This window comes from Hyperoodon ampullatus (genome assembly GCF_949752795.1).
Source record: "Hyperoodon ampullatus genome assembly, chromosome: 6".
NCBI classification, from domain to species: Eukaryota; Metazoa; Chordata; class Mammalia; order Artiodactyla; family Ziphiidae; genus Hyperoodon; species Hyperoodon ampullatus.
The window spans coordinates 127,421,294-127,436,805 of NC_136919.1; the positions used below are offsets into that span (position 1 = coordinate 127,421,294).

General features: G+C 44.0%; 1 protein-coding gene across 3 annotated transcripts in view; it reads left to right on the plus strand.

Annotated features, from left to right (window-relative positions):
- Window positions 1–293: 293 nt before the first annotated feature.
- The window catches only part of SPOCK3 (SPARC (osteonectin), cwcv and kazal like domains proteoglycan 3), a gene marked incomplete at both ends in the record, with an annotated part of 359,585 nt that continues 344,366 nt past the window's right edge, over window positions 294–15,512 (plus strand). For all 3 annotated transcript variants that reach the window (XM_079706799.1, XM_079706800.1, XM_079706801.1), the window contains one exon: window positions 294–464. In XM_079706799.1, the coding sequence (XP_079562925.1) occupies window positions 294–464 (171 nt within the window). The remainder of the gene's footprint in view (window positions 465–15,512) is intronic.

Here is a 15,512-nt window from a genome sequence, read left to right on the forward strand (position 1 = left end):
GGGCCCGGAGGAGGCGGGACGGGAGAGGGGTCGGGGAGGGGTCCCGGGGAAGGGGGCGGGGAAGGGGAGCGTGGATGGGGGAGGGAAGGACGGAGGAGCGCGCAGAGCCGAGCGGCGGCCGCGGGTGGGCACGGGCGCGCGGGGCCGGCGGCGGCCACGGGAACCGGGAGCGGCTCCGGGAGCGTATCCAGTGCGTCCGGCGGCGCCGGACCTCCTCCCGCCCCACCCAGCTCCCGGCCGAGACGCGCGGTCCGGGCCCTCGTGTGATCCGGCCCCGCTTTCTCCGTCCACAGATGCTCCGGGCGCCGGCCGTGCTGTGCGTGTGCGCGGCCGCCTGGTGCGCGCAGGCTCTGGCGGCGGCCGCGGGCCGGCCGGACGGCGGCAATTTTCTGGACGACAAACAATGGCTCAGCACGGTGTCCCAGTACGACCGGGAGGCCGGACAGTGGAACCGATTCCGAGACGTAAGTCGGCGCCTTCCCGCGCGCGAGCGCGCTGCCCGGGGCGGGGTGGGGGTCGGGTTGGGGCGCGGGGAGGAAGTGGGCGCCTTGGAGGCCGCGCCGTGCTGGGGGGTCGCCTACCCGGGGTCCTGGTGCCCCCAGGTCCCCACGGTCCTCTCCCCGCCCCCAAAGGTTCGCAAAGTGCCACCTGCCCAACTTTGCACGGGGCCTGGCGCTGGCGGGCACGGCCAGGGGGCCGGCGAGGCGCTACGCTGAGGTGGCCTCGATCTCGCGGCTGGCGGCGCAGCCGGTGGCCTGGGGGGCGGGAGCGGGAAGGTGTGGGCTCGTCGGCGCCCGCCCGCTCCCGGGGACTGAGGGTGTCTGGGGCCCCGGTGAGCGTCAGCCTCCACACCCGGCGAGGACCTGCACTCGATCACGATGCGCGGCGAGGGTGGGCCGCTGGGGCGGCAGTGACAGGGTTAAGCTGGGGACCCCCCCCCGACCCCCCACCCCCCACGTCCCGCATCCTACCCGGGAGCTTCGTCCGGGACGATGAGGGCTATCGAGACGCAGCCTGTACCTGAGACCCGACCGCGGGTCGCTGCGCACCTGCTGGTCAGTGTCCATCCGCTGGTCAGTGTCCACCGCACGCGGACGCAACGGAGCCGCGGGGCTGGGCGCGGTGGTCTCGGTGGGGCTGCCCCTCCCCCCACCCCCCCTTAAGCCTCTGTGGTCGGCTTGGCGGACGCCAGCCGCGCTCCGCACACCTGAGGACCCTCTGGACCCGCCCGCAGCGCCTCGTGCGCAGAGGCGGATCTGCTCCCTCGGGCAGATCACACTCCGTGCTCATTTGGGAAATTGGGAAAGTGAGTGGAAACTCGGGCTAATTTCATCCTGGGCCCTTTACCCCCAGCCGCTCGCAACACCCCACGTGGAGCCGATTCTGGCAGCCGGATTCCGCAAGAAACGCTCATTTTTACTTTAAAATTCGACGTAGCATCTCATTGATAATAGGCCTGCGTATAGGTGGTGGAAAACGGTGATGGTCGCATTTAACAGGGCTCTGTCTTACATGCCTGTGAGTGAAGCCTAAGCAGCATTTTACTGCTGAGTACAATTTCTTTTACCGGCGAACCCCTTACCCTCCTGTTTTATTCAAGTTGATGCTGATGTCGAATACGATCCAAAAGGTCAGCAGGCGAATGAGATATTTCTAAACCTAGGGGAAAATTTCTGTCCATCCTGCCTTCACTTGGGTTGAACATTTGTAACTGTCTGAATAATGCTTCCTATTATGACATTTCGTTGCTGAATGGCTACTTTAAAAATCTTTAGAAAATGGATTTTATGCTTCCTTCTCTAAAACATATTTTAAATCTTGAATACCTTAGTATTCTCTGACTTTATTCAAATTACTTTATTGAATTATTAAGAGCAAACCAGTCTGTACTCGGACAGTTTGTAAATGTGCTTGATTTAAACGACTGAGAAAGCTGAGTGGCCTGGAAGGATTAAATATTCCAGGATTCCTGCAGCCAGCTTCTACGGAGACCAAGCAGACTATTGTATTGCTACCATGTTTGCAGTTATTTTTATGTGTTCTCAGGGGCAAAATCCATCAAAATTATATTTTAAATTTAAGTAAAGGAATTATTGAGTTTTTTTTTTTAGCAAACATGTTTGAAGTACATGCAAATATACATGCAAATGTAATAGGGATTTATTTGAAAAACTTCTGCAAGGTTTTAGGCTTACCGTTTTAGTAAGACAGTTAAATTTTGTGGATGGCTTCTGGAGGGCAAGCAGGAGATAAGTGATTGTTCCCCCTTGAACCACCTGTAGCTTATTGTTAACATGATAAAAGGTGTGCTGACAGTGTGAGGTCTCAATGCTGAATGCACGCTGTACCCTTATTTAGACCGCCCACCCCACTGGCAATTTACATATTTTCTTTACGTTTTGGGGAATTGTTAGGTTGATAATTTCTTTCTTTTTCACAATGTTGTTTATTGGTTGGTTCATTTTAAACTGGGAACACATGGTTAGGAGGCATTGCTTGAAACAAGTCTGTACTGCACGGATCTACCTTCAAATGTTCTGCCTCAGCTCTGATATCTTAAATAACGGCGTTGCATACTCAGTTTGTATAAAGGCAAAGAAACAAGGAAATCTGAACCTCTTCTTTTGGAAACAGTTTGACTGAAGCACTATCTGTTTAGTGCTTTTCTCCTATTAAAATATAATTAATTTCATTTAGAAAAAAGCTTTGAGATTTCTTAGCATAGTTGATGGTGAAATGAATTCTTACCTTCTTGTGGCTATTTTACACAGTTACCATTACTTGAGAAGTAACTCCTTAATGAAAGCTGGAAATATATTTTCTTTCGAATGATATTGGAAAACTATTTTGAATAATATTTGAAAATACAATTAATCATTCTATTTTAATTGAATAATTAAAAAAATAAATGTAGTCTTTAAGTAGGTTTTATATAATATAAATTGTTTTATATAATAAAGCTTTAGAAATAAGGACCATGGTTAGGAAATATGTGAGAGCAGGTGAACAGAAGAAGCAGCATCGTTGATGACTCAGTGGTGAAGCGTGAGTCATCTTCCCAGTTTCCTCAGGATAAATCACAGAGAAATAAGAAAACCACAGGCAAGCTTACAGTGTAGTAAGTATTAACATAGGAGAAGCTTCAAGTAATTTTGACCACTCTATACCCTGTACTAGCAACGCTCTTTGAATAAACTTTTATTGCCCTTTTAAAGTGTACAAAATGACGTATAGACACAGAACTTTTATCCTTTCGAAAATTAAAAGGATATATTCGATTTGGTTATTGGTATAAAATTCCTGTAGAGATTCTAGTCTCCATGTTTTAGGAAAAAGTTTAATTTGAAGATAGAAAGAGGTCAACACATTTTAAAATAAGTGTGGTAGATTGAGCCAGCCTATTCAGGGTATAATGATGAGATGTTGAAGTAAAGCAGACAGAAAACTCTCAACCTCAGGCTATGTTAAGTAGATACACTGGTTGCGTGGCATTTCTACTTTTTTAGTTCTGTTGAGTGGTGATAAAATCCAGAACGCAAGACTCCTCAGTGGGGGAGTTGTGGGAATACTACGACCTTCACCAGGTACAGGGTAGAGACCCCCCCACCCCGTTTTTGCAAACATGAATGTACACACCAGTCTATTAGGAGAATTGGATATCAGTATCATTATAAGGAAACCGTGAATCACATGGTTTATATATTATATATTTCAAACATTTATTATTTATAAGTCAATTAAACTATACTCTTTATCATGTAATAAATGAGTATGGAATTTGGAAACCAATAAATTAATCGGTAGTAAATGATATAATACCACCGTCAACCTTTTATATTATTGATTTCACTGGAGGACATATACTAATTAGGAATGATGGAAGGGATACTGTATGTTGGCCGCAGTACAATAAAAGTCTAGCAAAAGTGGCAGTGTTGGTCGTGCTAATTTTAAATAACTCATATAATCAAATCAGAATTCTGTCCTTAAATTGAAATTCCAGTGCTTCTGGGTTACATTTCTTTTTCAATAAAAATACCTGGGAGTGGTGGGTAGGGGGAAGAGGTAGGGATGAATAGGTGGATCACAGAGAAATCTTTTTTTTAATCAAAGATACTTTTTAAAAATTTTTTTCAGAAATATAGTCAATTTACAATGTTGTGTTAGTTTCAGGTCTACAATAAAGTGATTCAGTTATATATATATATATATATATACAAGATATATGTATGTATGTGTGTATATATATATATCTATACACACACACACAAGATATTGAGTATAGTTCACTGTGCTATACAGTAGGTCCTTGTTGATTATCTATTTTATATATAGTGGTATGTATATTTTAATCCCAAACTCCTAATTTATCCCTTCCACCAACCTTTCCCCTTCGGTAACCATAGTTTGTTTTCTATGTCTGTGAGTGAGTCTGTTTATGTTTTGTAAATAAGCTCATTTGTATCATTTTTTTAGATTCCACATATACGTGATATCGTATGATACTTGTCTTTCTCTGACTTAGTTCACTCAGTATGATAATCTCTAGGTCCATCCATGTTGCTGCAATTGGCATTATTTCCTTCTTTTTTATGGCTGAGTAATATTCCGTTTATATATATGTACCACATATTCTTTATCCAGTCCTCTGTCCATTGACATTTAGGTTGCTTCCATGTCTTGGCTATTGTAAATAATGCTGCTGTGAACATTTGGGTGTGTGTATCTTTTTGGAATTAGTGTTTTCGTTTTCTTCAGATATGTACAGTATGGAGGTTCCTTAAAAAACTAAAAGTAGAGTTACCATATAATCCAGCGATCCCACTCCTGGGGATATATCTGGAGAAAACTATAATTTGAAAGATACATGCACCACAGAGGATTTTTTGGGCAGTGAAAATAGTCTGTATGGTAGTAAGATGGTAGATACGTGTCAGTGTACATTTGTCCAAGCCCAAGCGTGAGCCCTAAGGTAAACCATGGACTTTGGGTGAGTATGATGTGTCCTGTAGTGGGATCAGTTGTAACATTGTAACAAATGTCACATCCGGTGGGGAGGGTGACAAGGGAAATTCATGCACGTGTGGGCAGTGCGTATATGAGAAATCTCAGTACCTTCCTCTCAGTTTTTCTGTGAACCTAAAACTGCTCTACAGAAGTAGAGTCTTAAGGGGCTTCCCTGGCGCAGTGGTTAAGAATCCGCCTGCCAATTCAGGGGACACAGGTTTGAGCCCTGGTCCGGGAAGATCCCACATGCCGCGTAGCAACTAAGCCCGTGCGCCACAACTACTGAGCCTGCGCTCTAGAGCCCACAAACCACAACTAGAGAAAGCCTGCGCGCAGCAAGGAAGACCCAACAGAGCCAAAAAAAAAAAAAAAAGTAGAGTCAAAAATAATCATAACCACAGCTCCATCACCTCAAAAAACAAATTAAAAACCGGGGGCTCGTTTTGAACAGTTTTAAGAAGTGGTTACCATTTGTGTTGCAAAACCTGAAATCAACTTCAGTTACATTTGTTCCTTGAGTAATTTTTAATACTCTTTAGATGTATGGGAAGCAGTAGGTAGTAAAGTTTTACAATTTAACTTTAAAAATGCAACCTTAACGTAAATTAAGGGAAATGTGAAATGTTGTGAAAATGTAAAATACAGGTCGAGGTGTCTAAGAGGCACTCAAATTATAAGTTAGTCTTTTAAAAATGCCTGATTTGGATATACTGAATAGTAAGTAAACACTTACGGACTTCTTTTTTTTTTAATTTTATTGAAGTATAGCTGATTTACAATGTTGTGCTAATTTCTGGTGTGCAGCAAATTGATTCAGTTATACGTGTGTGTATGTGTGTGTGTATGTATATATGGTCTTATTCTTTTCCATTGTTTATCACAGAATATCGAGTATATCAGTAGTTCCCTGTGCTCTACAGGAGGACCTTGTTGTTCATGTAGTCTCTCTATAATAGTTTACATCTGCTGATCCCAAACTCTTATGAACTTTTTTCTTTTTCTTTCCCTTTTCATTTGAGTTGGGGTTCGAGCGTACAGATTATTTGAGAGAGAAGGCTGGTGGGGAGGGATGTTTCCGCGTCCTTAGTGGCTGCCGAGGAATAAAGCACCCCCCAACGCCCCCCCCAACCCCGGCACCTGTTAACTGGGACACAGCTGTTAGAAAGTAAATAGGATGGTTTCTGTGCCCACTCCAAGGAAAGGACTCTTGATTTAAAAGGCATTACATACGGTATTTGTTTTTCCCTTTCTGACTTACTTCACCTTGTATGCTAACACATATATATGGAATCTAAAAAGAAATTAAAAAGGTTCTGACAAACCTAGGGGCAGGACAGGAATAAATACACAGACGTAGAGAATGGACCTGAGGACACGGGGAGGGGAAGGGTAAGCTGGGACAAAGTGAGAGAGAGGCATGGACATCTATACACTACCAAACGTAAAATAGATAGCTAGTGGGAAGCAGCCACAAAGCACAGGGAGTTCAGCTTCGTGCTTTGTGAGCACCTAGGGTGATGGGATAGGGAGGGTGGGAGGGAGGGAGACGCAAGAGGGAGGAGATATGGGGATATATGTATACGTATAGCTGATTCACTTTGTTGTAAAGCAGAAACTAACACACCATTGTAAAGCAATTATACTCCAATAAAGATGTTAAAAAAAATAAAAATAAAAGGCATTACACTTCAGTCAATGGAAATCTTTAAAAGACCCCTCTCAGTGAGTTTCTTAGGTTTACAAAGGGCCCTGGCTGTGTGTCCTGACTACCCGGTGTCCTCTCAAAACTGAGGCTCTTTTTTTATTGAGATATAATTGACAAATACAATTGTATACATTTAAGGTGTATGGTGTGATGATCTCATATTCATATGTCTTGTGAAATGACCCCTTTTGTGGTACTTTAATAGTAGGCAAGACTTGTATTACTTTGCTTTTCAACAATATGCACCAAACATAAAATTAAACAATTAATAACAATTTGGGGAAATTTAACACATTAGACCATTATTCTCTCTGTTCAGGCATGCTTTCTCAATAGTGCATATCCAATTCTGATTTTTTTTAAAGTATATTTTTAGTGCTTCTCACTATGAAACCACATTTTAAAATGTGACACTATTATGTTTTATCACAGTTGAGAACATGGAGTCTTCTTGGGAATTCTTCACAGTTAATTCCTTGCATTTTCACGATTGTTTTTCTCTGTGTCTTTTAATCTTTTGATGACAGTGGGCCACAGTGTGTTTAAAAATCCAAATCCGTAGCAGCCTTTGTAGACAGTGTCTGTATTTGCAGATCAGAGCTGGTGAAGACTATAGCATGAGGTGCTTTTTTATCTTGGGTTGTTGTTCATATTGTTGAAATGAGGGGGGTTACTAGAGAGACAGGCGGTTGACCTCCTAAAGGAAGCAACAGGCTTTAAAGGCCATGGGCCAGTGAGTGGCCTCAGCAGCAAGGGGCCATCCCCATGCAGCATCCTGACCTCTTCTGGTCGTCAGGGTCCTGGTTAAGCCCTGGCCCTGGTTAAGCACTGATTTTATACAGTCTCCACATCCCTGTTTCTTATCACTATCCCCGCCAGCACCCCCATACTCACCACGGTGTCAGGATGTAGGGTAGGTTTAGTTAAGTCAGCATCATGTGAGGAAGCAGGTCAGACGATGCCCAGGGATCTGCCGTTTGTGCAGAGGGGCTCCTGGGTGGAGCTGACACCGCATTGTCAGACCCCATGAGGAGGCCTGAACTGAGTACAAAATTTAGTCGATTCGCCTTGGCTTCGTTCTGACAGATAGAAGTTAGGGGCGTGGGTAACACTTTAACTCTCCAGCTCTCATAACTTCTAGTGAATTATTAGGAAAATGTAGCTAAGAGGACTGAGAAATAAGTTACCCTATATGTGTGTGTGAATACGTGTTCTGTATGTGTCTATGTGTGTACATAAAGGTCTGTGCATAAATGTATATGTGTTGTATATATGGTTTACCTGTGCGTGTGCCTCTTCAAATAGGTAACATTAAATAATTAGAAAACCAAAGTGTTGGTGTATTGTATTATAGATATTATTTGTATATGTTAATTAGAAAGCAGACAGTCGCCCTAAAACGTTAAGACATGGATCAGTGTTTTTTTTTCTGGTTAAGTTTTCCGCATCTCATGAATTGAGAACATGATCTCGTTTGCTGTTATGTGTGTGGTCCCTGTGTGCTTTCCTGGTTCTTACGGGAAGTCAGCTTGTTGGGGGTTATATGCTAGATATACTTTTATAAACCTTTAGCTAGATATACAAAAGGAACAGCAAGCACTGCTATAAAGCATTTATTTTCCTGCTCTTACGATAAGACTGGTTTTATTTTATTTTATTTTTCGATTGTAGTAGAGTTGATTTACAGTGTTAATTTATGCTGTACAGCAAAGTGATTCAGTTATACATACATATACATTCTTTTTTTCAAATTCTTTTATATTATGGTTTATCACAGGATCTTGGGTCTAGCTCTCTGTTCTGTACAGTAGGACCTTGTTGTCTATCCATCCTTTTGAATATATGTAATAGCTCACATCTGCTCATCCCAAACTCCCACTCTGCCCCTCCCCCTCCCCCTCGGCAACCACAAGTCTGATCTCTATGTCTGTGAGTCTGTTTCTGCTTTGTAGATAAGTTCATGTGTGTCCTATTTTGGATTCCACACATAAGTGATATCATATGATATTGGTCTTTCTCTGAATTACTTCACTTACTATGATCATCTCCAGGTCCGTCCATGTTGCTGCAAATGGCATTATTTCATTCTTTTTTATGGCTCAGTAATATTCCATTGTATATATGCACCACATCTTCTTTATCCATTTATCTGTTGATGGACATTTAGGTTGTTTCCAGGTAAGACTGCTTTTAGATCTCAGGCCTCTGACTCAGAGTAACATTTTCTGTTCTTATACAACTTTAGTTGTCATGATCTGGGCCAGAATTCTTTTATTTTACTTTCTGTATTTCCTTTTTAAGCAATCTGTGAATCTTCTACATTCACCATCCAAGTCCCATGCGCTCCTGGAGCATCTACATGTGTCGTTCCATCTATGAACACCCTTTAATCTTTTCAGCTCTTTCTACTTCTGTGAGCTTACAGATTTCCCTGCCCTGTTGGGCTGTGAACTCTATACCACAGTAGACTGTGCTCTCTCCACCCCACACCCCTGCAGTTCACGGGCATCCGCACAGTGACCAGCTGGGAGTAAAGATTAGATAACACTGACCATGAAGGAGCCCTATGTGAGATTCACCTGCCACCTGCCCGGTCGCAAGGAAAGCCTTTCAGATCTGTGTGCTTTCTAGGGAACATTTCCCTTTCTGGCCACCCCCGACCCAGTTTTGTAATTTGAATGAATATTTAATTGTTATAAAATGTCAGGTGTCAAATCCTAAACTGCCTTCGCCCATCAGTCCACAGTGTGCCCAGGTGGACGTGCTGGGTCACTGTGACCATGTCCACTTGACCGTGGACCGTGATCCTGTGCATCCCTGCATCCCCTCTGCCAGGCCATCTACTTCTTCTGCAGTTTCTCTTTGACCACAGAACATTGTTGCTCTAAAGCCTTTAGAGATCTTTTGCTGCCCACTAGGTAATATCAAACCCAGTGTCCCCCGTCTTATTTGACTACTGCACTTCAATTCATAGATGTGCGTCTGAGTCCAGACAGCTCACGGCGCATCCAGATGTATTCGTTTCCGTCACTTCTGCCTCACTTACAATTGCTGGTATTTCAGGTAGCGATGTGTTGGGTTCCTGCCTAAGGGGACTGAATCTGAGTGCCCGGGTACAGATGGGATTTCACCTCCCCACCGTGTAACCGGCCCTCAGGAAGCGGGTGGTCCAGGCCTGGGATTCAGTCATCCTCTCGGGTCTCCATCAGTGGCCACTTTCTGTCCAGCAGGAGGGACTTGAGAGAGTGGGGGACACACAGCTTGTGCTGGAAAGGACTGCAGGTGGCCAGGTGGGACTGTCCCACAGGCCAGGAGTGAGGGACATGGCTCCCTTCCCTTCTCCAAGGGCAGCCGGGATGTCAGCTTATCACAGGGGTGGGAGGGATGCTGGGAGGAAGGTGGCCAGGCGGGTACAGGGAGGAGGATACAGGTCACTACTGGGCCTGTTTCAACCATCTCAGTATTTCTTGGAAGTACTCCCTGTGCCCACGGAAGGGATTTTTATTATTTCCAGTGAGCTGTTTGCCTTGACCTCGACCTTTTTTCCTCCTGGGTCACAGGGCTCCCAAGGACCAGTCAGGGCTTCCCCAGTCCCGACATTTTGGATCTCGCACTGCGGTATGATGCTTCTTGGCCTATAATTACTATTTTTCGGTGTCTGGTAGGTGCCAGACCTATTAAGTATATTATTACATTTAGTAGAATCTTTAAAAAATATTTTTAATTGTAGTAAAAAACACATAATATAGCATTTACCATATTTTCCATTTTTCAGTGTATAGTATAGTGGCTTAAGTGTATCCACGTTGTTGTACAACCATCTGTAGAGCATTTTCATGTTGCAAAACTGAAAGTGCACCTGGTAAACCACCCCTGTTCCCCTCCCGCAACCTTTGGCCATCGCCCGTCTACTTTCTGCTTATATTAATTTGACGACTTTAGGCGTGTCCTGTAAGTAGAATCATACAGGATTTGTCGTCTTGTGATTGGCTGTTTTATTGAGCACAGTGCCCTCAGAGTTTATCCATGTTGTTGCAGATGGCAGGATTTCCTTCCTTTTTAAAGCTGAATGATATTCCACGGTGTGTATACACCACACACATTTGTTTATCCATTCATCCATGGATGGACACTAGGATCACTTTCACCTCTTGGCTGTAGAAATAGACCGCCATGAACATAGGTGTGCAAATATATCTTCAGGATCCTGCTTTCAATTCTTTGGATATATACTCAGAATTGGGATTGCTGGCTCATATGGTAGTTCTATTAAAAAATTTTTTAGGAACCTCCATACTGTTCTCCATAGTGACTGCACCAATTTACTTTCCCACCAACACTGCACAAGGGTTCCAGTTTCTCCACATCCTTACCAACACCTGTTTCTGGTTTTTGATGATGGCCATCCCAACAGGTACGAGGTGATATCTCACTGTAGTTTTGATTTGCATTTCCCCCATGATTAGAGATGTTGAGCATCTTTTCGTGTACCCGTTGGCCATTTGTATGTCACCTGGAGAAATGTCTATTCAAGTCCTTTGCCCATTTTTATTATTATTTTTTTTACCAACCTAGGAAGTAGACATTATTGATGTATGTTTTACAAATGGGGCAGACTTATTTTCAACAAGCTTAATTAACATGCTTGAGATTAGTGAGACTGGGCTTCCCTGGTGGCGCAGTGGTTGAGAGTCTGCTTGCCGATGCAGGGGACGCCGGTTCGTGCCCCGGTCCAGGAAGATCCCACGTGCCGCGGAGCGGCTGGGCCCGTGAGCCATGGCCGCTGGGCCTGCGCGTCCGGAGCCTGTGCTCCGCAACGGGAGAGGCCACAGCAGTGAGAGGCCCGCGTACCGCAAAAATAAATAAATAAATAAATAAAAAGATTAGTGAGACTACTAGCTCTAAAGATCATGTTTATTTATTTGTCTGTTTCTTATTTATTAACAGTTGACCACTTTCAATGAGTAATTACAAGCAACTCAAATCAGTTTTTTTTTTCCATTTGAAATGTTATGTTGGGTCCTTTTAAATGGTCACAATTACCATCTTTTTGGTTCTTGTCTGTTAGACCAATAAATTGATAAAGACTTGGCATTTTTATTACGATTATGGAGGGAGTGTCTCTTGTACAGAGTTACAGTGATATTACTATAGCTTGACCGTTTCATCTTGAAGCTACAATAGAAGACTTCCAGTAGAACAGCATTTATCCGGACAGGCATAGTACATGTGAGCATGCATAGTACCAGCATTTTTACTTAGTAAGGAATTCTTTCGATATCACAGTGCAGTTCTGAATATATCTTCGATGGGCAGGAGCGCTGTGAAAAGGAACACTAATGTGTCCTTACGTGGCTGGGACTGGGCTTCTGAGGACACCTACAGCATCTTTGGGAACCACCCTGCACCATTGTGCCTGCATTCCACCTGCTACAGTTGTGGATTTATTTTCAAAGTCAAGAAAGTGGAAAAGGAATTACGTCTTACAATTTTAGACTAGAAATCCAGAAATTTTTATTGTATACAGTCAACACCTACGCCTGTAAGTGTGATCACTGTTGAACGGGTGCTGACCCAGCCTGCCGAGTTCTGTCTGTGGTAGATCACTTATTTTTCTGTATTTCCCATGTTGATGATCAAAGATTGATGGAACACCGTTGATTTTTAAAAAAATGAAATTGCGTCGTATTTCAGATAGGTTAGAGCATGTCTTGCTTTTAAAATACTTTTGTTGTCTACTTCTGTTTGGAGACTTCTCCATCTAGAATTTCATTGACGTTATTCAGTATGAACTATTTCATTGAACACGGATTCTCTGCCTTTAGAGTTTTGTAACAAAAGAGCCAAGTTAATTAGCTGCCACACTGAGGAAAATATGGAGTGACTTGAGATTTAATAATTTCTGTATTTTATAGTTATTTTGGTATGTGTTGCATGTTCCAGATAATTCTGTGGGTTTTTTACTCTTAGCATAAGGAAAAGCCCATTATTTAGCGGGAATAAAAGAAGGAGGAGGCCAGAAATGCAAACTTAATCTAATTGTGTCCCCAAATCGATAAAACATTGCAGGCCATTAGCTTCCTGAATCTGGTAAAATGCTTACTAGCTCTAGCTCCTAAAATAGTAATTTGATGTTCCCTTAATCACAGCTCATTTTGACTCTTCTATCACCAGCTTACTCCATGACTTTCAAAATATTACGTGGGGCTTTCTAGGCAGGATCGTCTCAAACGTTTGAAATATGGGCTTGCTAGTTGCCTGGACACATGGTATTAGCATCTGCTGAAGAGCAGTTTTAGAATATGGGGATATTTCTAGGCCGTCTGTAGCGTACAGTGTAGGGTCAAGTTACAGTCGTCCAGTAGGACCGGCCTGGTGACATCTGCTCTCCTCCCCCAAGTCCCCGGGAAGTCACATTCACCTCAATGAACATTCCCTGAGGCACAGCTTTTCTGGAACATTGTATCAACAAGCACTACCTTCGTATGACCTGCAAAATGTTTCTTTTTTTTTTTTATTCTTTTTTTTTTTATTTTTGGCTGTGTTGGGTCCTGGTTTCTGTGCGAGGGCTTTCTCTAGTTGTGGCAAGCGGGGGCCACTCTTCATCGCGGTGCGCGGGCCTCTCACTGTCGTGGCCTCTCTTGTTGCGGAGCACAGGCTCCAGACGCGCAGGCTCAGTCGTTGTGGCTCACGGGCCCAGTTGCTCCGCGGCATGTGGGATCTTCCCAGACCAGGGCTCGAACCCGTGTCCCTTGCATTAGCAGGCAGATTCTCAACCACTGCGCCACCAGGGAAGCCCCAAAATGTTTCTTTGACATGAAACATAATTTCTTGGAGTTCAGATGTTGAACGCTATTGTTTTAAAGGACTGTTGGACTTCCTGAAACTATGTGAATCAAGGGTGCACTCCATGCTGGTGACTGAGGCGCTGCTGGTTTGGAAGCTGTGACATTTGAAAGTCACCCCCAGGGAAAGTCATGGTTTTAGGTAGATCATCACGTTGATCACGTTATCCTCAGAATTTCTTGTTGATGACACATGCCTGCTTGGCTTGCTGGTGTTGTCGCTGAAAATCGTTTGTTTCAGAATTGAATGCTTTCACTTATTTTTTTATTTCACATATTTGCCTAAGTAAAAGAATTTAAAACACGGGAAAATTGCCAGTGGGGAATGACATGTTTAATTCGGATAGCAAATTAATAGTCAAGATAGGAGAAGACATCTCGCGAATAGGAAGTATTTGGGGGGGGATGCATTTTGAACGTTTGCCGTGCATCCAGTTTTGAATATCACCGAGAACCGCCACAGGTTATAGGTCAGGCGGTGGGACCTGGAAATCCAGTTTCAGAACTGCTTTGTTTGCTGAGTAGCCGAAAGCCAGCTGGCCTTTGCTGCCGAAAGCCTTGTGTTTATTCTTTGACTGAGGGCCTCTTTATTTACACGTGCTGCTGGTCTGACTTGTGGTTTGGGAGGCTGGGTCACCACAGTCACAGGTGACAAAGGCACTTCTCCTCCTGGTCCCCTGCTCATGCTGGTCTCGGGTGTAGCTCCCTTACGTGCTACCCAGATCAGAAGAAGAGTAAAGCACCAAATGTCATCTAGGGCGAAGCCGACGACCGTGGGGCTCTGGGACATGTATGTTCCTGTTCACATAATCTTTTTCTGAGCTGAAAGCTATTCGCTGACTTCTAATTGGTCTGCCTGTGTGTGTGCCCTGAATGGCTCTCAAGTTTCCTTACTCCATAGCTGTCACCTTGGACTCCAAAAATAAGTTCTTTGTGAGCAATAATCCTTGTAAGTAGTAGGTAGTTCTAGGTATAGGTGGTCTTATGTGTAATTAAAACCCATTTGTTCTTAATTGTTGAACTTGAATAACTAATTTTCACCTTTTCGTTGTTGGGTTAGACTGCAGTGTTTCTGATTTGTATTTGTGGTTGAATAAAAACCTTTTTTTTATTGTAGTTCTTGGGTTTAACTTTTTTTCATTTGAATTAAGCTATAAATTTAAAGAACTTTCTCCTTGATGGTATGATGACACTTGTACAGTTTAATTTTTACAGGGTTTTAGCAGTATTGATGTCACAATATCAGTATAGTCATTTCTGCAGAGCTTCAGCTTGCAGCTGTGCAGAGATTTTCCTAAGGCTCTCAGAGTTTCAGGGCAATATTTACTGAAGTGTGTGGGCCCCTGTTCTCCCGCACTGTCCCCACCAGCTCACCTGCAAGGTCCCTCAAGGTCTTCTCTCATCCTTGGCTGGGCTCCCCCCTTTCAACCTGGGCTAGTCTTGTGGATGGATGGCTTCCGTGTTTCTAGGCTCTTCTGTGCCTACAGCATCTAATGCTTTATCAATACATTAATTTCTCCCAAAGTACAGCTTGTATAGGTGTGGAGTCATCTTAGAGGGATACTGTGTGATTCCTAAACCTGTTAGGGTTGAGGTTCGCTGTTTGCAATCGTAAAACATACTTGGAGGAGGATTGTTCATCAGATGGGCTCTGCAGCGAGCGAGAGAAATAGCTCAGGAGAGAGACAGTGGGCGCTTCCGAGGCTGGTCTGAGGTTCTGCAGCAGGTGGGTGACAGAAATTCCTCTTCAGGCCGGGCTCACCCGGCCCACTCGTGATTTCAGTGGAGCTCAGCCTCGGGGAGAGACGGTACCAGCCACAGGGACACTGCTTCCTGCTGCTGGAACCAGGTCTCTGAGGCCTCGGGGCTGTAGGCAGGTTCTGGTGGTGGGAAGTCCCTTCAGGTAGCATCTCAGCATGAGGTCACCGTGGACAGCTGGGACCCTCCTGGGGACA